Genomic DNA, 27,202 nt, shown 5'->3' with positions numbered 1-27,202 from the left:
TGGTAAGTTGTTCCAATCCCCAACTCTCCTTCCTATAAATTAATATTTGCCCCAATTTTTCCTCTCGAATTCCCAGTTTATCCTCTTATTGTGATCTTTCCTACTTTTAAAGACACCACTCAAACCTATTCGTCTACTAATGTCATTCCATGCCATCTCTTCACTGACAGCTCAGAACATACCACTTAGACGAGCAGCTCGTCTTCTTTCTCCCAAGTCTTCCCAGCCCAAACCTTGCAACATCTTTGTAACGCTACTCTTTTGTTGGAAATCACCCAGAACAAATCGAGCTGCTTTTCTTTGGATTGTTTTCCAGTGCTTGAATCAAGTAATCCTGGTGAGGGTCCCGTACACTGGAATCATACTCTAGTTGGAGTCAACTGAGCTCAATAGCTGCAGTCGCTTCAGTGCGGCCAGTATCCAGTATTCGGGAGATAGTGGGTTCCAACCCCACTGTCGGCAGCCCTGAAGATGGTATTCCGTGGTTTCCCATTTTCACCAGGCTGTACCTTAATTAAGGCCACAGCCGCTTCCTTCCCACTCCTAGCCCTTTCCTCTTCCATCGTCACCATAAGACCTATCTGTGTCAGTGCGACGTAAAGCAACTAGGAAAAAGAAAAGGTTGGTTCCATCACCACCTGAATCAGTTGTCCTTCCCATATTAACTTATTTGCCATTTGTTGGTCATGCTTCCTGTCGTTCGCATTACCTTCCCAGTAGACATTTCGTAAATTCACATCTCTCGCTACAATCACATTCCTTTCCATGTCATTTCCCACATAGCTGATTATCTTATCAAATAATTCTGAATCATTGTCAGCGCTACCCTTTCCCGGTCTGTACACTCCAAAGACATCAAGTTGCCTATTATCTTTAGAGATGAGCCTTACACCTAGAATTTCATGTTTGTTATCTTTGTCATCTTTAAATTTTTCGTACCTTACAAATTCTTCTTTCACCAGAATGATACTCCTCCTCCTACCATTCCTATCCTATCTCTATGATACACATTGCAGTTCCGTGAGAATATTTCTGCATCCATTATATCATTTCTCAGCTGTGATTCAACTCCTATTACAAATTCTGGTAAGTATACATCAATAACTTTCATGTACCACTGCGGTTTAAGTGAAGGCTATCTGAGCGCAGATCCCTCTTTCCTAACCACCCGTTAGGATCTAGAGATCTCTCTCTCCCAGTTTCCCACATACCCTATAGTCTCATTTAAATCTCCAATCACCCTCCAGTCAGTATCCCTCCTACACAGTATTCCACTGATAACAATCTCCACTTCCTTAAACTTCACCTGTGCTGCATTTACCACATCCCACACATCCCCAACTATGTTGGTACTTATGCCAGCTTGCTTTATGTTTGTACCAACGTGAAACACTACCACATTCTTCCCCTCCTCCTTCATTTCTACTTTCTTCAACATCTGCCTCAAAATAATTCCTGGGTAACACTCTACCCTGGTTCCCTTTCTTCCACACACTTTCCCGACATGTCTTACAATGGAATCCCCCATGACAAAATCCTCAACCCTACCCACCTCAACTGATCCCCTCACCTCTTGGTCAGCGCTATCTTTACTGACAGCTGCAGAGGCTACTTCCTCCTCCATTTTATCCCTCCCATGACCCTGTTCCACCTGAATTTTCCTATCCTCTACTCTAAATTTCCCTTTCCTACAATTTCCCTTCCTCCTACTTCCATACTTCTCATTAACAGTTCGATGTTCCTCATCTTCCCTCTGTTGCTCTACCTGCAGTGACTCGTACTGATTTCTCCCAGACACCTGTCCTGATTTCTGATCCTGAATGGAGCTCTTAGCCTGCAGTGTCCTTCCCTTAGAACATTAGACCACCTGTCTTCTACAATTCCCCCTTTTCCTTCCCATCTCTCTTTTACACTTACTGTATCCTGTACATTGTTTGAGAGAGGCCTACCTTCCTTCCTGTCTTTTGAGAGAATCCTAATTATCTCCCTCAAACTCTCCAACTCCTCCCCTCATATTCCTTAATGCCTGGCCACAGCCACAGTTCCTATACTTGCATTTTTTAGCCGTTCTTTACGGAAATATGAAATGAAAGGAAAAAAGAAAAGAATTATTATGTGCAAGAAAAATGAAAGGAAAGATATATTGAGTAGGATAATACACAAAGATTACACGACAATATACTACTACACTACACTACAATTCTACTCAGTTGTACTCTATTTTTATCCTACAACACCCTAACAGGATAAAAACTGCTGTTAATTACTGAATACCGAAAGGAATACACAAGAATTACACAATTCTAAACTGCAGTTAATCCTGTTCTAATCACAACAGAATTCTAGTAAGAGTTTCTACTGTCATCACTACTATACGCCTACTACACAAATATTTTACAATAATAGAATAAGCATGCTAATTTCTAATAGATATTACTTGTATACTACAGTACACTACAATAATTTTAAACTATGTTCAGTATACTAATTACAATACCGTATGTTACTACCAAGCTCGAACAGAAATTAAATTAAAAGTTTGAAATTTGCAAGAACTACTCAAAGATTACCAAGAAAGCTAAATGCTGAGACATATTATTGTTAGTACTATTTAAACTTATTATGCTCTAATAGATACACACGAATATAGCAGGCAAGATACGGTGCTATCTAACTGTAGGTACTGTATCTGCACTACAATTATCAACTGAAATGTGGTTAAATGATTTTTACTGCTGGTGCATTACTATTATTTTTCCTACTACGCAGGACAGAAAATAAGTGTCCTTAAATGCTCAAAAATAAGAGTTTGTCTACAATAATTTCTGTCAAAACTACGCTGGGGTCTTGAATTGCAATATTATTGGGATGTAGGAATTTGATTATTAACTTTCGCTTGATGAATAAACGACGGTGCAAAGTACAAAGTATGCCGGGAATACAGTAATCAGCTGATTTTTGTATTTGTTTACACAACTACCCTGTGCATGTACTGTTTGATCTAGTCGGAATGCAGCAACAATTGTCAACAATCCAAAGACTGTTGAGAACCGTAATTATCCAGTGAAGAGCCGTGTATTATCTTCAACTTCTTTTTAAATCGAAGTTTACAGGCTGTTGTGTTATTTAATTGAATAAATTATTACTTTCATGATAGTTTGAACGAATATATAGTTCTTTCGGCCTTTTTGTAATTGTGGACTGTCCTTGCCGTGCTCTTCGAATGTGGCTTTTTGAGGTGAAGTGTGACGGTAATAGCTGATTGATAATTGAAACCTGGGATAACTTCAATTTTCTACACTAAGGATGGCTGATTGGTGATGAGAAAGTCTATAGTAATGCGTTGAGTTGGTGTGATATGGTTAGGTTCTGTTTTCAGCGGTTAAAAAAAAAAAAAAGGTAATACGGTAAGGAAGTTGTTCGTGAAAGGATTTTTTGGAATAAGAACTGAACATTGTCAGTCTATATCTAGATTGAAGTTACCTGTTGCATAAATCGCTTTGTATTTGTGCTGGTTGGGTTGCACACTACTGAGTGACTGTAACACTTGATCATTCATTTGCTGTACTGATTTCGGGGCTTGATAAACTGATCCTACGAGAAACTTTGCAGCATTGCTTGTAAATTTTACCCACACGTCCTCTGCATCAGTCTCAGGATACTTCAAGCGAACAGGACACGGTTCCAGTCTTGGCGATAAGCACTCTATCCCATGATGTCCAGGTCCGATCTTTCCAGTACAGGATGTACAAGTCCGGGAACACTTCTCCATCGTGAACGGGTGGGTCCAAAAGTGTTTCTCCAATGTACACTATAGCTGGATTTAGTGCCCTGAGACTCTATCTCAGGAACTGCTGTCTTGAAGTTTTCTTTAAACTGTATGCGTTGAAAGAGTATGGTGAACATGTCATTTTCCTTGGTAGTTATGTCACTATTTACACTATATAGTGTACACTCTTTGATGACATGTTAAGAAACTATTCGGAGAACTGTGGTAATGAGCAATTCCAACAGTGCCACGATTCTAAACCCGAGGTGATTAATGGCAAGTAATACATGTAACAAATAGCTGGTTAATACGACCCTTAGAATTACATAACATACACACCTGGATGGGTGAGTCCTGGGTTCGTCTCTACATCTCCGTTTAGAGCTACAGACAGCACTATGAGATGTAATAATCTTGTAGGCAGTCTGGCAGCCCCGCACTCCCCTAGGTGCCCTCTGCCTTGCTGTCGTAGCTAGTCACCATCCCCCACTTTCACACCACGTTAAGGATTTACATTTCGTTAACACCGGGAGCTCTTCTTTTGGATGTGCAAGTATGTGTAGATAGTCTTCATTATATGTTTGTTTTATGCACAGTTTTGAGGTTCTTACCGCGCTTTTGACTACACAAAATACAAATATGAGTTGGAGAACTGTCACCACAAGACACCTGCTGGCTGCCATCTTCTGCTACTTCTCAAGTTGGCTCAAATTCTGCCTCCGACCATCCTCAAAATATACGTTCATTGTTTCTTAATGTCAGTTATGTATACAGCCCATCATAGAACTCTGCTGCCTTTCTTTCCATCCTTGCAGAGAACCCTTAATTTTTTCACAGTTAACATAGGTTTCATTAACCATTTAAGTGTTGAGTTACCTGTTGACTGTTTAGTACCTCACTGCTGAGTTTTTCCACTTGCACTAAGCTTGATAGCTGCAGTCGCTTAAGTGTGGCCAGTATCCAGTATTTGGGAGATAGTGGGTTCGAACCCTGCTGTTGGCAGCCCTGAAGATGGTTTTCCGTGGTTTCCCATTTTTCACACCAAGCAAATGCTGGGGCTGTACCTTAAGGCCACGGCCACTTTGTTCCCATTCCGAGCCCTTTCCTGTCCCATCGTCGCCTGAAAACCTATCTGTGTTGGTGCCATGTAAAGCATCTTGTAAAAAGAAAAAAAAAATCGTACATAATTTTTTTTTGTAGAATCCTCAAAATTTAACTTTGACACCTCAGCATCTCCAAAAACTGGAAAAGTTCAATCAATCAATACTGATCTGCATTTAGAGCAGTCACCCAGGTGGCAGATTCCCTACCTGTTGTTTTCCTAGCCTTTTCCTAAATGGGTTCAAAGAAATTGGAAATTTATTGAACATCTCCCTTGGTAAGTTATTCCAATCCCTAACTCCCCTTCCTATAAATTAATATTTGCCCCAGTTTGTCCTCTTGAATTCCAACTTTATCTTCATATTGTGATCTTTCCTACTTTTATAAACGCCTCAAACTTATTCGTCTACTAATGTAATTCCACACCATCTCTCCGCTGACAGCTCGGAACATACCACTTAAATGGAAATTCTAAGTTCCCATGAAGGGAATTAGATTCTTTTCCACCAATAGAGCATATAAAAAATCAGATCAAAATTAGATGGATGACTTTTCCGGCGTTTGCTCTATTAACCAGCGTTTCGTCTTAGGTCTGACATCCCACTCTGAAGAGTCTAAGTGTCAGACCTAAGACGAAACGCTGGTTAATAGAGCAAACGCCGGAAAAGTCATACATACCAATTAGTCGAGCAGCTCTTCTTCTTTCTCCCAATTCTTCCCAGCCCAAACTTTGCAACATTTTTGTAACGCTACTCTTTTGTCGGAAATCGCTCAGACAAATCGAGCTGCTTTTCTTTGGATTTTTTCCAGTTCTTGAATCAGGTAATCCTGGTGAGGGTCCCATACACTGGAACCATACTCTAGTTGGGGTCTTACCAGAGACTTATATGCCCTCTCCTTTAAATCCTTACTACAACCCCTAAACACCCTCATAACCATGTGCAGAGATCTGTACCCTTTATTTACAGTCCCATTTATGTGATTACCCCAATGAAGATCTTTCCTTATATTAACACCTAGATACTTACAGTGATCCCCAAAATGAACTTTCACCCCATCAACACAGTAAACTTTAATGGTCCCCGATTTTTCTGCTGCTTGGATGTACCATCCATCTCAAATACTTGCATTTGATTCATCATATAATGCCAAAATGAAAGCATCCACTTCACCAGTTTCCATATACAGTCATAGACTAATCTTTAGTATTACTCTACTAATTTCATGCTGATTTTCACATACAGTAAACTACTTTGATATTCATTCTTAAATAACCCGTCTTCCTTTTTTTTTTCTTTTTTTTTTTTTTCTTTGCGTCACGACACAGATAGGTCTTATGGCGACGATGGGACGGGAAAGGCCTAGGAATGGTAAGGAAGCAGCCGTGGCCTTAATTAAGATACAGCACCAGCATTTGCCTGGTGTGAAAATGGGAAACCACGGAAAACCATCTTCAGGGCTGCCAACAGTGGAGTTCGAACCCACTATCTCCCGGATGCGAGCTTACAGCTGCGCGCTCCTAACCGCATGGCCTACTCACCCGGTCGTCTTCCTTTTCACTGTCTGCTGTGATAATGTAGGCAGCTGAAAATAATCAAAATGTGGCTTTGGTAGTGTATAATTCAGTTTATTAATTAATTCATACATCATTCATTCATTCATTCATTCATTCATTCATTCATGCATTCATGCTTTTCCTAAAGGCAATACCTTGTTGATACAATAATTCACCTCTCTCTTGCGCCGCTCTTTTTGTCGTCACATAATTCCTGAAATAGTTCAGTTCAGTTAAGAACCAATGTTTGGAGGACATACAAACATCCTTAGAACTTTTAGCTAAGAGTGTCTGGTGTCTATAGATTATCAGAATAAGGTGTAGGTATGCATAATTTACGACGGCGTGGGTAAATTTGGTGGAAAGAAGTGTTAACATTTTAAAATAGAGAATTGAGAATTCTACAGGGTGAGGAGATTATTTGTGAAATGTGCACTGTAAGGAGTACAAGGTATAAGCTAACAAGAGTTGGAGATTGGACTCGTGACACTAGTGACTATCTAATAAATTACTATGTATTTGCATTTAAAAAAATAAAGCTACCCTTCTCCTTGTCTCACTGATAGTCCACTCACCCTGTACTACTTGGACTAGGTTTTATCCTAATGATGTGCTAATCAACACAATTTGAACAATTATTTTTAAATTCTGATGTAATACTAAAATAATAACTTTTATCTAAGAAAATGATGAATGGTACCAGTCTATCACTGCTCATGTGAACTTTTCTGTAGTATGGATGGATACTCTGTCGGGAGTAATAAAAATTTATCACAATGATACGTTTACAGATTACAAACCATGTTACATATGTACTGTTCTTTTATGTAAATTTCATTGGAAAAGACTGATGATGATGGTGTTTTTTCCTTTTCTTTTTTTGCAGGGTGATCAATTACATCAGTATCTAAAGGATATAGGCTTCAAGGAGTTCGATGTAATCCAGAGAGGAGCATCATCAAACTGCCTGCATGAAAATAGGCAGAAACCCCCTGACAATAGCATGGTATGTATTTTTTTAATATTATGCACGATAAAGTTCATATTCAACCCTTCACCCTTCCAGCCTTTGAAATGTGGCACCGGCATAAGACTATCACAGGGTCGCTGACTGGGTACTACCCACAGAGACATCTTCGGATGTTATAAACTAACCTTAAAATTATTAGGCAGGAAGGATAAAAGAGAAGAAAAATAATTAAAATAAAGAGATCTGAATGAGAACCTTTTACAAACACAGATTTATTGAAAGGGAATTCTAAACTTTGGCAAAGCAATACCCCTATACAAATCAACAAAATTTTGGACGAAATATTTGTACATCACACTCTACATCATTCGATTCATCTGAATTCTGTTCAAATTTCATTGTCATTTATTATGAGACACTCCTCACGCCATCATTTGTTACGAATTTAATCAATGTAAATTACCAAAATAATGTTTCTAATTTTTTCTTGTCAACTCTGACTATGAGGTATCAACAACATGACTCATAAATTCAAATTTTCTTCCAGACACATTACTTAATTTGATTCCTATTACATCTTATTTTATTTACCACCTTTACTCTACTCCAATACCTCCAATTTTAATTCAATTCAATTTCAATCATATCTGGTTAACACCATATTTCAAATTTATTAATAATAAAACAAATGTTGTTATAATTTACCATCATAACATTCATTAGCTCGTCAGAGTGACCTTTGAAATCGTTAATATAAAACCAAAACTTCATCCATTTATTCTTTGAATCACTTAATCCGTATTTACTTTCCATACTTTCAAATTATTCCATCACTATTTTATGAACCTAATAATTATAATTATTAAATTATTGACTTTATTACAATCTTCCATTCTGAAATTTATGAAGCTATATGAAGTCATTAAATCCAACATTCGCCATATAATTCGTGAACTCCTCATTTCAATTAATTAAATTCATTAAATTATTATTATTCACTAAATTCGAGGTTATCATGTCATTATAATCGTTACCTCTGAAATCATTAAATTATTCAATTACATTTTCTAAAATCCGATAATCCTGAAGTCCAAAATTTGTTAAATTATTAAATTATTTGTCTCAATAATTTATAAAATAATTCCTAATATTATTTAAGTCCGAAATTTATCTGACTTACTCTTTCTCATAACATCCTCCACTCCTATAAATGCTGATAATATAGAACGCGCGCGCGAATCGAAAGTAACCCTGACATAAATAAATTAATTTACTACACTGATTCATTTAAATTATAAATATCCCTCACATACATAATCAGCTGTTTTCATAATACGTATAACATATGCCTACTCTGTAGCAAGAAACCTACACTACTATTGTAATACACAAATTAATCTACACTGATTCTAAAAACAATGGGACAGAACCTCATTGTCGCAAATAAAATCAACCATACGTGAACTGAATTCACACATTAACAAGAAATAATACAACTGCAAACCAGAATTTGCATTGCTCAACACACAGTAGAACATATAACATTGAAACAAACGCAGCATCAGTCAACTAAATAAACAGGGAAAAATCATCATTCATTGACCTTGGCCGGGCATCGAACTCGACCCTCAGCAGAGCATCATTACAGTGACCTATCATTCCACTCGCCACAATGAACTGTCACGAAGTGTACCTATTATTTTAAATTTCAATGTGCTGTCCTAAATTCCTCAAAGAGGACTATATTATGAATGACTTTAATTCTTTTACTTGTAAGACCCTGCCAACGCTGTCTGCTTTCCTCTAATACACAGCATGCCGACACGGGCGACTACCTTATCTCAAGCGCCTCGCTCATTTCATTAACATGACATTTCAACTCGTCCGCACCCAATTAATATTTCTCTCTCTCCGCTATAATGAACTCATATATTTCCTCAAAATCATCTTTCATATCCTTGCTTTCTGGGCGAACAGGAACCATTATATATAACACTCTCAGTGCACATTATTTGTTCCATATGTCACGTGTTTAATTCTACATTCCTCGCTCAACATTATTAAGAAACATGTATATCACTATGCCGGTATTTATTCATATATTGCGCTACACAATCTCATTAGTTCGTCCCCTGCTGCTGGCATTTTATGTCTTAAAGGCTCTACTTCGAAACTGGACTACCTACCATTCAAATAAATTATATGATGAAACCTATTCCCTACAGCACATTTTTCGTCCACTGGTTAACAACACATATTACTTACTGATGACATACACTCTCAAATTTCACTGTAATGTGCCGAAATAACCAAGGTTCGAATCTTTCGGTCAATGAAATTCCTTAAAAAATGAGATTAATTACATGTAAATGAAATTCCTCTCGACGATCTTGCTGAATGCAACATGCTATGCTAATCTATTTATTCCCTTCACTAAAAACTTACACTGATTGCCTCCTATATCACTTTAAATATTCACACACACGCTGGTATTTATCAGAAGATCGCGCACTAAGGAAAACCATATTTCACACACGTTTTTATCGCTATAGAAGATCATTATTAATACACACATATTATTTCATTATTTATGAAGACCATATTCAACACACGCCTCTTATTTACATATTCACTCCCCCAGGCATCAGTATAAAATTTACGCCCTAAACACTAACTATCCTTGCTACAGTAAAATAAAAGAAATACACTGACTGACAGAGCAAATGCAACACCAAGAAGGAGTGGTTCGAAAGGGATGAAAGTTGGGGAAAAAACAGAGACGGCACGGGCGAATAATTGATGTTTATTTCAAACCGATATGCAGGTTTCACAATGCGCACGGCATCGACTCAGTACGATGTAGGACCACCGCGAGTGGCGATGCACGCAGAAACACGTCGAGGTACAGAGTCAAGAGTGCGGATGGTGTCCTGAGGGATGGTTCTCCATTCTCTGTCAACCATTTGCCACAGTTGGTCGTCCGTACGAGGCTGGGGCAGAGTTTGCAAACGGCGTCCAATGAGATCCCACACGTGTTCGATTGGTGAGAGATCCGGAGAGTACGCTGGCCACGGAAGCATCTGTACACCTTGTAGAACCTGTTGGGAGATGCGAGCAGTGTGTGGGCGGGCATTATCCTGCTGAAACAGAGCATTGGGCAGCCCCTGAAGGTACGGGAGTGCCACCGGCCGCAGCACATGCTGCACTTAGCGGTGGGCATTTAACGTGCCTTGAATACGCACTAGAGGTGATGTGGAATCATACGCAATAGCGCCCCAAACCATGATGCCGCGTTGTCTAGCGGTAGGGCGCTCCACAGTTACTGCCGGATTTGACCTTTCTCCACGCCGACGCCACACTCGTCTGCGGTGACTCACTGACAGAACAGAAGCGTGACTCATCGGAGAACACGACGTTCCGCCATTCCCTCATCCAAGTCGCTCTAGCCCGGCACCATGCCAGGCGTGCACGTCTATGCTGTGGAGTCAATGGTAGTCTTCTGAGCGGACGCCGGGAGTGCAGGCCTCCTTCAACCAATCGACGGGAAATTGTTCTGGTCGATATTGGAACAGCCAGGGTGTCTTGCACTTGCTGAAGAATGGCGGTTGACGTGGCGTGCGGGGCTGCCACCGCTTGGCGGCGGATGCGCCGATCCTCGCGTGCTGACGTCACTCGGGCTGCGCCTGGACCCCTCGCACGTGCCACATGTCCCTGCGCCAACCATCTTCGCCACAGGCGCTGCACCATGGACACATCCCTATGGGTATCGGCTGCGATTTGACGAAGCGACCAACCTGCCCTTCTCAGCCCGATCACCATACCCCTCGTAAAGTCGTCTGTCTGCTGGAAATGCCTCCGTTGACGGCGGCCTGGCATTCTTAGCTATACACGTGTCCTGTGGCACACGACAACACGTTCTACAATGACTGTCGGCTGAGAAATCACGGTACGAAGTGGGCCATTTGCCAACGCCGTGTCCCATTTATCGTTCACTACGTCGCAGCACAGCGGCGCATTTCACATCATGAGCATACCTCAGTGACATCAGTCTACCCTGCAATTGGCATAAAGTTCTGACCACTCCTTCTTGGTGTTGCATTTGCTCTGTCAGTCAGTGTATAAAATGAATTGTCATGCATGAAATTATTCACAAGTTAACAGCTAATCATGCACATGCCAGATATAATGGATCAGGGTACTTATCGATTCGGCGACGCTCCAGACTCAGCTCCACGGCCTCATGGTTTCAGGTCGGCCCCTTGATGAACTTAGCCATCATATAGGCGGACTTAACACGTGAACCAATGCCTTTCTCCATGACCATGTTCTTCATTCTTGCAGGCTTTAATGAATTCACATGGCTTCACGAATTAACACACTAAAATACACACAAACACATATATAAGTAACTTATAATAGCACGTTAAACACTTATTTACACCAATAATGAATACTTTGTCTCTGCTCTTTTCACGAGTTTAACACGCGGCACTGCAAAGCGTCCTTGCATCGATCTCGTTCCGGTCTTTCTACTTTGTCACAGTTAATATTGTAAAATCGCCTTCCCAAATTCTGCAAGATGTTCCATCGTTATTCATTTGGAAATGTAGTCTATCGGATCCCGTTGTATCCTATCGACAATTATAGTTAATGGACTGAGAAATGCTCAAGATTGTTAGTCCGCGTTGATCACCATGCGCTTTCCGTCCGAGCCATTCAAATTCACGTAGCAGAGTGAGTCTTCAGAGCGGCACGCGTCTTCTTCCTGCACACGAGCTTCCGGGTACGGAGCTCGGGGAACCCCATCAACAGTGGTGTAATATCCCGTCATGTATGCCTGCATTTATTTATTACAGTAAATCATTAGAAATACGCCGTCTTTAATTCTCATCCACGGGAGAGTTTAACATTGATTTCACATTGTCCCTTGGTGGATTTAATTAATTTTATAGGTCATTAGTACGGCATCCACCTTTACTTTTCCCCCATCACTTCAAACTTGCTATGCTGCTATTCGCTACTCGAAAATGCTGCCAACTTAAAACTGAGTACCTTGATCACACACCTCACGGAATATTCCATTACTTCCTATTGCGTCATCAAATGACCCTGACACGTTGAACTTAGCTCCAAGCTTGGCCAAGCAAAATTGCGTCACACATCCGTCCTCTAATTAAACTGTAGTCCATTCCCTTATACTTTCCTGTAATTTATAATATTTTAAGACAATGCTATGAGCCAATTGGGCTCATCTTTCCCCTACTTTCTTTTTGGAAAAATTGCTGACAAGTGATTTTACCAACCACACATCTTCCAAACTTATCATTGTCTTTACATTTATTTCTTAACAAAATCCACGTTTTAAGCTCAAGTTTTCTTCCCTAAGAAGACTATTATCCATCGTTAACTTAGTAGCCACCTTCTCCATCATTCCTCTAAGTTTAATTAAGTCTTCACAGGCACATTCTCTGTTGGAACTTTCATTTTCATCCATTTCTCCTCTGGGCATTTCTTCAGTGGTATCGTAGGTTAGCATGACATCTTCTCCTTCATCTTCCGTTACATTGTCTTCTCCACCGTCTTCTTCTTCTCCTCCATCTTCTTCAGGATGTCCTTCAAGATCGTCTTCGACTACCATTGTTTCCTGGTCAATATTCCTTCTTGTGGGGTAATACAATTTCGAATGCAGCATTATAAGTGCTTTCAGCTCCTGTCTCCAAGTTTTTGACTTTGTAGGAATTATTCTCATAGTCCTGTATGACTTCATATGGCCCAATATAAAGTTCAGCAAATTTATGATAGAATTTTGAACTAGGATTTGAGACGGCAGGTTTCTTCACGAGAACCAATTCTCCCACGCGTAGGCTGCGGTGGAACCTCTTATTGCGCATTCTTCGTAGGCGTCGTTCAGCTTGTTCCTTCAGATGTTGAGATGTATTCTGGACGCAAAGCTCATGTGAAGGTCTTGGATGACTTGGTAACGGGATTATACCTTCCCATGGTCTTTTCGGATACTCATTATGGTGTACATCAGCAGGTATCTGGCCAGTAGATTCATGTATCGTTGAATTGATACTCTCAGTTATGATAGGCAATACTCTGATCCATTTCCAATGTTCATTTCGACAATAAATTCTACAGAACTTCCCAATCTCTCTCATAATTCTCTCAGCAGGATTTGACTGAGGATTTCTAATTGAGCTGAGTACATGTCCTATTCCCGAATTCTGAATGTCCCTTTTAAAGTTTTCGGATGTAAACTGAATCCCATGATCTGTTAATACAAATTCCGGCTTTCCCATCTGACGTATAATTTTGTTCTTTATTTGAGTAATAACGGCTTTCGTGGTTGCTCTTTGGATAGGACATAATATCACAAATTTTGTAAACCCATCGACGCATACCAGGATATATTTTAATCCTCTACTAGCACGTGGCAAAGGGCCGTAAAAATCCTTCGCAAACAACTCTTTAGGCTTAGAGGGTAACAATGGCCTAGGAATTTGTCTCATTAGAAATGGACAAGGTTTAATTCGCTGACATATATCACACGTCATTATAATTTTCCGCACCATGTGTTTCAAATTTGGCCAAATAAAGGTTTCTTTGATGGTCGCCGTCACCTTGTCAATCCCAGCATGTCCTACCGCATGATGTGTAAGCCAGATCAATTCACATCTCAACTGTGGTGGTACAAAAATCCTCAATTTCGTATGCTCTTCATTAATGAATTTGTGAAGTATCTCATTAAAGAAACTGTAATTTATAGCTTGTTTTTCTGCTTCTCTATATTCAACTGTCCCAGACTGCAATTTCTTCTGAAAATAATCCCTCATTTTCTTGGTCTCATCCCATAACTCTTGTGCTTCCGAAATATTCCTAAGCTTTTCCAAAAACTGATTATCCTCTTGTGTAATTTCAATCAAATTTACTTCTGTTTTTCCAGGTTCAGGATTTCTTCTCAACGCATCTGCAATTACATTTAACTTGCCAGCACAATGTTCAATTGTAACATCATACTGCTGAACAAATAAGCCCCATCGGCTAACCCTCTCGCTTGACATGGTCGTCTTGAAAAGGAATGTTAAAGCTTTATGATCCGTCCTCCGAATAATAATAGGATATCGTAATCTATAATCTTCATTTCCGTATTGATGAATTACACAATTAAAAATAGGAAAGAATTTCCACCAATCAATACTTGTTTTTTTATTGCTTATATTATGCTACAGGACCAGTTTCGACCCCATATACAAGGTCATCTTCAGCTGAACCATGAATACATATTTATATGCTGAAGCTTTGATTAAATTGCATTGTCAAAGGAATGTCATATGATGATGTGCATTTAGTTACATACAAATGGGGCATGTCTTATCGTGAATTGGCATATATGTCAGTATGTACAATATTGCAACTGTATGTCTAAAATATTATGTTGAGGTCCTAAAATTAGTGTATAAAACATATCTTCACTTAAACTAACTTATATATATATATATATGTACAGGATAAAATACAATATATAAAAACATTTCGTGCACATGAACATTCGTGTCTTGCTTGTTGGTCAATTCATCAACCCTCGTATTTAAGTCCCATTTACATTTGTACACTCAGCTGCTGTTCTTGGAGTTTAAAAGATATGGTTGTAAAATTGCATGAGTAAAAGATTTAGTCTTCATGTGGGATAAAACACTTTCCAATTTTAAAAAAAGTTGCTAGATGTATGGATAAAATTCGGCTAAAATATGTTCATCTCTGCTATGTATGTTGCCTTATGTTAGAATCAAATCTTGTTGTCCTGTGGCGTCCGTAAAATTGGGTTCAAAGTAATGGCTCCTTTCCCATTTGTAGCTGTGCAATGGTGTTATGTTTATTATTGTTGGTGTAGCCGAGTTGCGTTTGACTAGTGTACTACTTTGCGTTCTTCTTGGGGGATAGCCATAAATATACTTCCTCCAATGTCCCAATGCTGTAACAATGGCAAGCATCTCCAACTCCGTCGTAGTGTACTTAATTTCGTGAGACCGCAATTTGCGACTCATAAAGGCCAAATAGTTCACTTTGTGATCTTTGTTTTCCGACTCCTGATATAAGACTGCTCCAATTCCCACAACTGAAGCATCTGTCTGAACTATAAATGGTTTTCCAAAATCTGGGTACCCCAATTTCACACTATTAGCTAATAATTCCTTCATCTTCAAAAATGCATTTTCACAATTTTCATCCCATTTCCATTTCTTATCCTTCTTTAACAAATTCTGAAGAGGCGCAACAACTTCCGTATACAATGGACAATGGTCTGAGAAAAAGTTACACATTCCAAAGAACTGGCAGATATGTTTGATTCTCATGGGTCTGGGGAAATTTTGTATGGATCTGATCTTTACAGGACTAGGTTTGACGCCATTGCCGTCCACAATATGACCTAAAACATGATACTCCTTTGACAAAAGTGGGACTTTTCAAGATTTACTTTAAAATTTGCACGATTTAAGTTTTCCAAAAGTTTGTGTAATACTTCAAAATGCTCCTTCAAGGTCTCCGTTGCGATCATGATATCATCAACATATCTGACCGTAGAATCTTTGACTTCCTGCGTTAAGTTCTTATCTAGGGCTCGGATCAGAGCAGAACCAGCTATCTTGTAACCAAAAGGTAATCGGTTAAAAATATACGTCTGTTGGTCGAATAAAAATCCAGTCAAAACCTTAGTAGCTTCATCCATTTCAATATGGTGATACGATGATGTCAGGTCGATAGTCGTAAAGTAATGTTTGCCCAAAATTTTCTCAACAATTCCTTGATAGGAGGGGCCTGATCGTATTCTGGCACAAGTCGTTGATTTATGGCCCTCGCGTCCAAACAAACACGGATGCTTCCATTAGGTTTTTCAACAATCACCAAGGGATTCAAAAATGGTGTAGGTGTCTTAGATATCAGACCGTTATCCTCCATTTCCTTGATTACTTCTTTAATTTTAGGGTAAAACTTTTCTGCCACTGGGTAAGGTCTTTGCTTAAACGGTTCCCAACTATTTACTTTCAGCTCATATTTATAACATGGAATCTTCCCCGGTTTGGATCCGAATACTGTTTTATGGTGGCCTAAAATTCCCTTTAATTTTGACTTATCTTCATCTCCTATCATAGCTTCTGATACTTTATTTTTGACTTTGTCGCCGAAATCTGGTAATTCAGTCTCCCTTTCCAATGCGAACATCATTTCCTCGAACTCTTCTAGAATAGCATCCTGATTTTGATGTATGTTTCTAACTATATCTTCCACCAATTGTTCTGCCAACCAAATTCTTCCTTCTCCCTCAACGTTTGGTAATTGGTTTAACTGAACTTCTGACTGATCACCACTGAGATTGAAATTTATTACGTCCTTTTCCACATCAATAATTGCCTTAAATTCTCGGAGAAAGTCAGCCCCTATAATCATGTTGAATTCCATCTTCCAATTTCTACATCTACATAAGCTTGACTTTTACATGTTGTAACTTTGTCTGGTATTATGCCTCGAATCTTAACTGACGCTACTGGTATAATTGGTATTTGATATTTCTTCTGTAATTCATCGACTAAAACTTGTGATACCACACTAATGCTGGCTCCAGTGTCCACCAAACATCTGACCCTCAGACTCCCAACTCTGACATAAATAACAGGTAACTTCTTTACTTCATTATTCACAAGTTTGTCTTTATCCTCCACAAGGTCTTCTGGTCTAGCTATCCAAGAATCAATGGTTGCAATTGCCCATCCATGATTATCCCGATGGTGACATCCTGTGGTCACACTATCTTGTAGTACTACATTTTGGCTTTTTTTAGCTCCATTTCCCTCCATCGAGAACCTTGGGGCATTTACATTCAACCCCCCAGATTCCTCTCTACGTCTATGGGCCTGATATTCACCACTCTCAGCTCCATGACTTCTGTCCTGATTCCCTTGTTGAATCGCATACTTCCACTGGTCTGACGATACTCCTTTCTTGGCCAACTCCTCAACATATCTTCTTGACTCATTCCTGCTTTCTTGAAGATCCATCCTGTCATTTTCTTCCCTTGTCGGTCTTCCTCTTCCATCACCTGATCTATTATAGGGTGGATAAGGTCTTCTCATCTCTCCAAATCTCCCATATCTATATCGGTACCCTTGTCTTCTGTTTCCTCCATTATTTTGATTATAATTTGACTCTCGACTCCTGTCGTTAAATCGTCCTCTTCCAAATGCTTGAGCTTTCCAATTTCCTCCCTGGTATCCTCCTCGATACTCTCTGTTCTGATTATCATCGTTCTTGTTGCTGTACGTGTTGGTTCCCTGGGTCTTCCTCTCTGTTGAATTTTCTTCCTTAGTTAAGTCAATGGTATGGACTGTTTCAATGTTCCAATTCCTAGGATGATACATGTTCGATGTTTGATCTAGCTGCCTCAACAATACTTCGGCCTCTACAGCTGTCTTCACATTCGCAGCTATCAATGTCCTTTGCACATCCACAGGTAGCTGTCTTTCGATTGAAGCGATCAACTCTTCTTCTGGAGGGAGACAGTCTAACTCCCTAAGCTTCAAAAGTTGCCCACTGAAAATGTCTGCATATCTCGTGGGTACTGTGCTCTGGTATTTCCGTGAATACAATTAAAGTCTGAGTCCTTGTTGAACTTCCTGGCCCCAGTATTTTTGCAAAAAGGCACGCTTGAATCATTCGTAGTCGTCAAAACAATATTTGAAAGCTTTAAACGAGATCAATGGTTGTCCATCAAGAAATCGCTCTACAATCCTCAACTGTCTGTCCGGATGAATTCTGTTATCCTGAATATATTCTGTCATCTCTCTGAGGAAGCTTTTTGGTGTTATCTCGGGTCCACCCGTGAATTTCCTTGGCTTTCCCTCTGATAATCTCATCAATTCGAAATATGGAATTGGTCCCATAATCTGTGGTGTTGAAGTTTGTTCTTCGAATGGTTGGCTGGTAGTTTCAGGTAAACGAGTCTGATCTACTCCATTTCCCAATCCTACACTACTGGAATGGCTTCCTGCCTGTTCTAAGACGTTCTGTTTATTTATCATCGATCGCAAAAGCAGTTCACCCTTAGTCTCCTGTAATTTCAATATCTCGACATCTTACTTAAGTCCCTTGATTTGTCCGATCTCCTCTTTTATCTCTTTCATTAATTCTTCGTGTATGTCCACCTTCACTTCCGTCTTATGGCATTTATGAGCCCATTCACTAATCTGCTTAGTTACTTCGCACCCTTCAGCTCGAAGATCCGATTGCACTCCATTTATTTCCTCTAAAAGTTCTTTCCTATTTTCAGCCATATCTTCTTTCAGTTGGTCTTCTACCTTCTTAACTTCTCCATGGACATTATCTCTCAATTGCAACAACCGGTCATTAAATCCCTCGGCAGTCTTGACAAAAGATTCCTGTGTTTCCTTTTGTAGCTTGGTGACTTTGGCGTCTGTCAATACGATATCTTCCTCAATATCCACCATCTTATCCTTGATCGAATTTACAGCTTTCTGTTGACCTTCGACATTTATTTCGACTTGACTCAGTTTCTCCGACAACCTGGCATCTACTTGCGCTACTGTTAAAGCGACCTGATCTATCTTTTCTTCCAACTTGTCGCTGCGGGTTACGGCTTCCATTCGGACCTCTTCTATCTGCTTCTCTAATCTTTGAGCATTCCTATCGCAGCCCTCTTTAACTATACTTATCTCTGTCGATAGCTGATCCTTGATGCTGACCATCTGGTCCCTAACTTCTTTAAATTGTTCATTCGCACTCTCCTTAACTTCTTTAAATTGTTCATTCACGCCTTGGAATTATTTGTTAACACCTTGAAATTGTTCATTAGTGCTTTCCTTCGCTTCTTTAAATTGTTCATTCATGTCCTCCCTCAATTCATTCATAAGTTCGGCCATAAGACCCTTCATCACCTCCACGTCTACCATATTATCTTTCTGAGAAAACGGGCCTTCCCTCTAACCAAGTGCCATGAATATGAGAAAGAATAAGTTCAGATTTCCATAATTACTATCATATAATTTAATTCCAGCTTCTTTACTTTACATTACGTGAATAATATCAATAAAAAATCTGGCCTACAACATTGCCATCTAGAAGCTGTCTATATTTCATCTACATTCTGCCAAAGTTTTATACAAAGAAAACAAAACCCCAAATAAATTCGCAAACAAATTATTAACACAGCCCCAAAATAAATTTAACATCGAACCACCGAATATCGCGATACTATCATCGGGCTTTCGAATTATTAATTACTTCACATACAGTACATGCCAATATACAAACACATGCCCTCAGCATTACGGCGAATACGACCGAAACAATGGCCCATATCGTCGTAAACTGACACCATAACATTTGTTACTGCCATTTTCCACAACTTGAGACCGAGGTTATCTCATCATTCCACAAAAATCTACGAATGTTATTTAACTATTGCCCCAGGCTGAGATTATTTGAAGAATAAACCAGACATTTTTAACCTCGTTTGGATTTAATACACAATCCCTCTATTTTTTGGGCATTTCTATTAAGTGACTGTCATGAGCCTATATCCATAACAATGGTACTCACGATTTGTTCTCATTCAGTTTCACAAAATAATCTACATTTACATGTCACTTATAAAATATCTAACAAAAATCGTGAAACCCGAAATTTAGTATTTTTCCAAAAAAAAATCCAAAATTTCTATCATCACCATGATCAACTTGGTTCAACTTAATGGATAAACACACAATCGTGCCCCACGTCACGAGCGACAACTCAACCCTTCACCCTTCCAGTCAATGAAATGTGGCACCGGCATAAGACTATCACAGGGTCGCTGACTGGGTACTACCCACAGAGACATCTTCGGATGTTATAAACTAACCTTAAAATTATTAGGCAGGAAGGATAAAAGAGAAGAAAAATAATTAAAATAAAGAGATCTGAATGAGAACCTTTTACAAACACAGATTTATTGAAAGGAAATTCTAAACTTTGGCAAAGCAATACCCCTATACAAATCAACAAAATTTTGGACGAAATATTTGTACATCACACTCTACATCATTCGATTCATCTGAATTCTGTTCAAATTTCATTGTCATTTATTATGAGACACTCCTCACGCCATCATTTGTTACGAATTTAATCAATGTAAATTACCAAAATAATGTTTCTAATTTTTTCTTGTCAACTCTGACTATGAGGTATCAACAACATGACTCATAAATTCAAATTTTCTTCCAGACACATTACTTAATTTGATTCCTATTACATCTTATTTTATTTACCACCTTTACTCTACTCCAATACCTCCAATTTTAATTCAATTCAATTTCAATCATATCTGGTTAACACCATATTTCAAATTTATTAATAATAAAACAAATGTTGTTATAATTTACCATCATAACATTCATTAGCTCGTCAGAGTGACCTTTGAAATCGTTAATATAAAACCAAAACTTCATCCATTTATTCTTTGAATCACTTAATCCGTATTTACTTTCCATACTTTCAAATTATTCCATCACTATTTTATGAACCTAATAATTATAATTATTAAATTATTGACTTTATTACAATCTTCCATTCTGAAATTTATGAAGCTATATGAAGTCATTAAATCCAACATTCGCCATATAATTCGTGAACTCCTCATTTCAATTAATTAAATTCATTAAATTATTATTATTCACTAAATTCGAGGTTATCATGTCATTATAATCGTTACCTCTGAAATCATTAAATTATTCAATTACATTTTCTAAAATCCGATAATCCTGAAGTCCAAAATTTGTTAAATTATTAAATTATTTGTCTCAATAATTTATAAAATAATTCCTAATATTATTTAAGTCCGAAATTTATCTGACTTACTCTTTCTCATAACATCCTCCACTCCTATAAATGCTGATAATATAGAACGCGCGCGCGAATCGAAAGTAACCCTGACATAAATAAATTAATTTACTACACTGATTCATTTAAATTATAAATATCCCTCACATACATAATCAGCTGTTTTCATAATACGTATAACATATGCCTACTCTGTAGCAAGAAACCTACACTACTATTGTAATACACAAATTAATCTACACTGATTCTAAAAACAATGGGACAGAACCTCATTGTCGCAAATAAAATCAACCATACGTGAACTGAATTCACACATTAACAAGAAATAATACAACTGCAAACCAGAATTTGCATTGCTCAACACACAGTAGAACATATAACATTGAAACAAACGCAGCATCAGTCAACTAAATAAACAGGGAAAAATCATCATTCATTGACCTTGGCCGGGCATCGAACTCGACCCTCAGCAGAGCATCATTACAGTGACCTATCATTCCACTCGCCACAATGAACTGTCACGAAGTGTACCTATTATTTTAAATTTCAATGTGCTGTCCTAAATTCCTCAAAGAGGACTATATTATGAATGACTTTAATTCTTTTACTTGTAAGACCCTGCCAACGCTGTCTGCTTTCCTCTAATACACAGCATGCCGACACGGGCGACTACCTTATCTCAAGCGCCTCGCTCATTTCATTAACATGACATTTCAACTCGTCCGCACCCAATTAATATTTCTCTCTCTCCGCTATAATGAACTCATATATTTCCTCAAAATCATCTTTCATATCCTTGCTTTCTGGGCGAACAGGAACCATTATATATAACACTCTCAGTGCACATTATTTGTTCCATATGTCACGTGTTTAATTCTACATTCCTCGCTCAACATTATTAAGAAACATGTATATCACTATGCCGGTATTTATTCATATATTGCGCTACACAATCTCATTAGTTCGTCCCCTGCTGCTGGCATTTTATGTCTTAAAGGCTCTACTTCGAAACTGGACTACCTACCATTCAAATAAATTATATGATGAAACCTATTCCCTACAGCACATTTTTCGTCCACTGGTTAACAACACATATTACATACTGATGACATACACTCTCAAATTTCACTGTACCGGGCGAGTTGGCCGTGCGCGTTGAGGCGCGCGGCTGTGAGCTTGCATCCGGGAGATAGTAGGTTCGAATCCCACTATCGGCAGCCCTGAAGATGGTTTTCCATGGTTTCCCATTTTCACACCAGGCAAATGCTGGGGCTGTACCTTAATTAAGGCCACGGCCGCTTCCTTCCAACTCCTAGGCCTTTCCTATCCCATCGTCGCCATAAGACCTATCTGTGTCGGAGCGACGTAAAGCCCCTAGCAAAAAAATTTCACTGTAATGTGCCGGAATAACCAAGGTTCGAATCTTTCGGTCAATGAAATTCCTCTCGACGATCTTGCTGTCATGCAACATGCTAGGCTAATCTATTTATTCCCTTCACTAAAAACTTTCACTGATTGCCTCCCATATCACTTTAAATATTCACACACACGCTGGTATTTATCAGAAGATCGTGCACTAAGGAAAACCATATTTCACACACGTTTTTATCGCTATAGAAGATCATTATTTATACACACATATTATTTCATCATTTATGAAGACCATATTCAACACACGTTCTTATTTTTTTTTTCAAAATGGCGCCCGGTAATGACAACGTAGTGTTTTATTCTCCGAGTAAATTAACCGTAAAATGTGACGAAAAGTGCGGAAAATGTCGAAAATTAGTGAAAAATGGAATGTTGTGTGATTCATGTGATCGATGGTGGCATTATAAGTGCGGAAATTGCCCTAGATACGTAAAAACTAATGAAAATGTTGACTGGATTTGTGAGCAGTGTGTTCGGAATGTTGTTGTTGGGGACGGCGTTGACGAAGCACCGAAAACAGTCGATGAGGAATATATAAGTTCATTAGAAATTGTAAACATTCTAAAAAAGGACAATGAGACTCTTAAAGTTGAAAATCAAGAATTAAAAGAAAGACTGCGATCGCTAGAATTTGGGACTGACCATTCTTCGAGTGATATACCAGTAGACTGCGATCGCTAGAATTTGGGACTGACCATTCTTCGAGTGATATACCAGTACAAGTAACAAACTCGAGCACGTGGTGTCAAGTAGTTCGTGGATGGCCGGCTAAGAAGAAATCTACAACTGAATTTCCGGAAATAAACATTAGAAATAGGTTTTCTGCCCTAAATAATTTAATCCTGGAAGAAAGTGATCGCGCGCATGAAACCAAATCATCGCGATCCGTTGCCGTGCCGAGTTTAAAATTTTGGCCTAGAATTCAGATTCAAGACCCAGTTAGGCCTAAATCAGCGAAGGTAGCTGTGTTTGGTGATAGCCAAGGAAGGGGAATTGCGGGAGTGATTAACGACGAGAATATAGCAGCAACCGGAGAAATATATCCAGGAGCTTCTATCAGCAGTGTTGTGGAAAACGTAGAAGCAGCAACTAGGAACTTCGGGAGGGGCGATGCAGTGCTTATCATCGGTGGGACGAACGACGTAGCTCGCGACGACGCCAAGAATGTAAGATCACAACTTAAACATACACTAGGGAAGCTGACCCACGCTAACGTTTTTGTAGTGAACGTGCCCCACAGGCATGATTTGAGTAGAGATTCGTGTGTGAACATTGAAGTGGACAAGGTCAATACAGATATTGTTAAAATTTGTAAACATTTTCGGAATACTCAGGTTATTGAATGCAGCAGTTTTGAGAGATACTGTTATACAAAACATGGCCTCCATCTAAACAATTCAGGTAAACGAAAGATAGCAAATATTGTTCTAGATTTTATTAATCTTAAGATATGTACTGTAAAACAGGCAACTCCCTTGAGTTATAATACTGACCAGGAAAACTAGTAGAAAGAGCCAGCTGTACTTCAAGCTGGCTCAGTCAACTAGAAAAAGAAACTCAGGATAGTAAGGAATTTCAAGTTACCCAATTGCAACAGTCAAGTTTTAGGGAGGAAGGGGGTCTGAGATTGCTCTTGGTAAACTGTCAAAGTGTAGTAAATAAACAATTAAAATTCGGTACATTGATGGAATCTTATGAGACTGATGTGGTGATAGGAGTGGAATCGTGGTTGAAAGAAGGGGTGGGTAATAGAGAAGTATTTCCAGAAGGGTACACAGTCTATCGTAGAGACCGAGGAGATAAAAAGGAAGGGGGGGTGTTTATTCTGGTGAAGGAAACTTACTGTTAACATGAATGGTTTACCGATGAAAGGGATGAAATATTAGGGATAAAATTAGTTTGTGATAATATGAAGGAGGTGGGAATTATAGGAACATACAGGCCTGGAAGAGAGGAAAGAGACATGGAAATCTTTGAAAAAATAATAGATTATACTCGTAAAAACAATAATAATGATATGGTAATAATTGGGGGAGATCTAAATTTGCCTGAAGTTGAATGGAAAGGAGCTGCAAGTGAAGCCCATGAACAGAAACTGGCAAATAAGTTAATTTGGGAGGGAGGATTTACACAAGTAGTACAAGAACCGACTCGTCTCAATAACTTACTAGATGTATTCTTGGTTAAACCATGGGAAATTGTTGATAAAACTGAGGTAATTGAAGGAATAGGAGACCATAAGGCTGTAATAATGGATGTAGGACTCGTACCAAAAAGGCTTAATAAGAGGGTTACACAAGACAAGAAATTGTACAGAAAAACTAAAGTTGATGAATTTGGGACTTACCTTAAATCACAATTCAGTTGTTGGATAAGTGAAGGGAGTAACGTGGATACACTTTGGGCTAAATTTAAAGGAATTATTTGGGAAGGAGAGAAGAGATTTGTACCTGTTAAGAAGGGTAAAATGACCTCAGACCCTGTTTATTATACAAGGGAAATAAGAAAATTAAAAAGAAAATGTAGAATAGTAAACAGGAAAATCAAAGAGGGTAGGGAGAGTAGAGAAACTAGAAAACAGCTAATGAGGGAACTGAATAGAGTGAAAAAGGAAGCAAAAGAGAATTATATGAATGGCATACTTCAAGAGGGTAATGACCACAAAGGGAAATGGAAAAAGCTGTATTCATATATCAGGAATCAAAAAGGAAAAGGAATCCAAATTCCTACAATGGTGGGAGAAGGGGGTGAACACTATTTAACAGATACTGAGAAAGCAAACCTATTTAGTAGGGAATTTAGAGATTCAGTAGATGATTGTCAAGAGTTGGAAACCGAAACAGAAGATAGAGAGGGAGAGAGACAGAGGGAAACAAGAAGCTTCTCATTCACAAACGAAGATATTTTCAGAGAAATCCAACTGCTTCAGCAAGGAAAAGCAGCAGGAAGTGATCAAATTACTGGGGAGGTATTAAAGACAATGGGGTGGTACATAGTGCCTTATTTAAAATTTCTCTTTGACTATGTCATAAATAATAGTATAATACCAAAGGAATGGAAGGAATCTATAATAATACCAATTTATAAAGGAAAGGGTGATAAAAGGAAACCAGAGAACTACAGACCAATCAGCCTGACCAGTATAGCTTGTAAAATTCTGGAGAGTTTAATAGCAAAGTACATCAGAGGGATATGTGATGATAAAAATTGGTTCATGAGGAGCCAGTATGGATTTAGAAAGAAATTTTCTTGTGAGGCACAACTGGTGGGATTTCAGCAGGACATATCAGATCAGTTGGATTCAGGAGGTCAGTTAGATTGCATAGCCATTGATCTTTCCAAAGCCTTTGATAGAGTGGAACATGGAATATTATTAAAGAAATTGGAGGGAATAGGATTGGACGTAAGGGTTACACGTTGGATAAAAGCATTTCTAAATTCAAGGGTTCAGAAAGTCAAAGTAGGAAATAATGTATCTCAGGAAGAGAAAGTTTGGAAGGGAATTGCACAGGGTAGTATAATCGGTCCGTTACTTTTCTTAATATACGCAAATGATTTAGGGAACAATATAACATCAAAAATAAGATTGTATGCAGATGACATAATTGTTTATAGAGAAATAAACAATATTGAGGATTGTTCAGAATTACAAAGGGACCTTGAAAGTATCCAACAATGGGTTGAAGAAAATAATATGAAGGTTAATGGAGGCAAATCAACTGTTACAACTTTTACAAACAGGAGCTTTAAAACTGAATTTGAATATACTTTGGATGAGGTAGTTATCCCAAAAAATGGCAAGTGCAAATACTTAGGTGTGAGATTTGAAAGTAATTTGCACTGGAAGGGTCATATTGATGACATTGTTGGGAAAGCATACAGATCATTACATGTCATAATGAGGCTACTTAAAGGATGCAACAAAGAATTAAAAGAAAAAAGTTACTTGAGTATGGTTCGTTCATTATTGGAATATGCAAACAGTGTTTGGGATCCTCACCAAGAATACCTAATAAAAGAAATAGATAGTGTGCAGAGGAAAGCAGCAAGATTTGTAACAGGGGATTTCAGGAGAAAGAGTAGTGTATCAGAAATATTAAAGGAACTTGGGTGGGAAACTTTAAGTAAGAGAAGGGAGAAAACTAGACTTATAGGATTATATAGAGCCTATACAGGAGAAGAAGCATGGGGAGATATCCGTGAGAGGCTTCAGTTGGAAAATAATTATATCGGCAGGACTGACCACAAATATAAAATTAGAAGGAACTTTAGCAGAAGCGATTGGGGTAAATTTTGATTCATTGGGAAGGGTGTGAAGGAGTGGAACAGTTTACCAGGGGTAGTGTTTGATCCTTTTCCAAAATCTGTACAGATATTCAAGAAGAGAATAAACAGCAACAGAGAAAATAAATGAAGTGTTAGAGGGCATTCGACCAGTGCAGGTTATTGTAAATAAAATTTTAAAAAATGTGTGTGAATAAAT

The 27,202-nt window shown here is 38.6% G+C and overlaps 1 protein-coding gene across 3 annotated transcripts in view; it reads left to right on the top strand.

Annotated features, from left to right (window-relative positions):
* Window positions 1-27,202, top strand: part of LOC136864205 (vezatin) — a 305,967-nt gene that overhangs the window by 64,437 nt on the left and 214,328 nt on the right. For all 3 annotated transcript variants that reach the window (XM_067140895.2, XM_067140894.2, XM_067140896.2), the window contains one exon: window positions 7,312-7,431. In XM_067140895.2, the coding sequence (XP_066996996.2) occupies window positions 7,312-7,431 (120 nt within the window). The remainder of the gene's footprint in view (window positions 1-7,311; window positions 7,432-27,202) is intronic.

The sequence above is a fragment of the Anabrus simplex genome, chromosome 2 (assembly GCF_040414725.1).
Source record: "Anabrus simplex isolate iqAnaSimp1 chromosome 2, ASM4041472v1, whole genome shotgun sequence".
NCBI classification, from domain to species: domain Eukaryota; kingdom Metazoa; phylum Arthropoda; class Insecta; order Orthoptera; family Tettigoniidae; genus Anabrus; species Anabrus simplex.
This window is presented reverse-complemented; position numbering and strand designations above follow the sequence as displayed.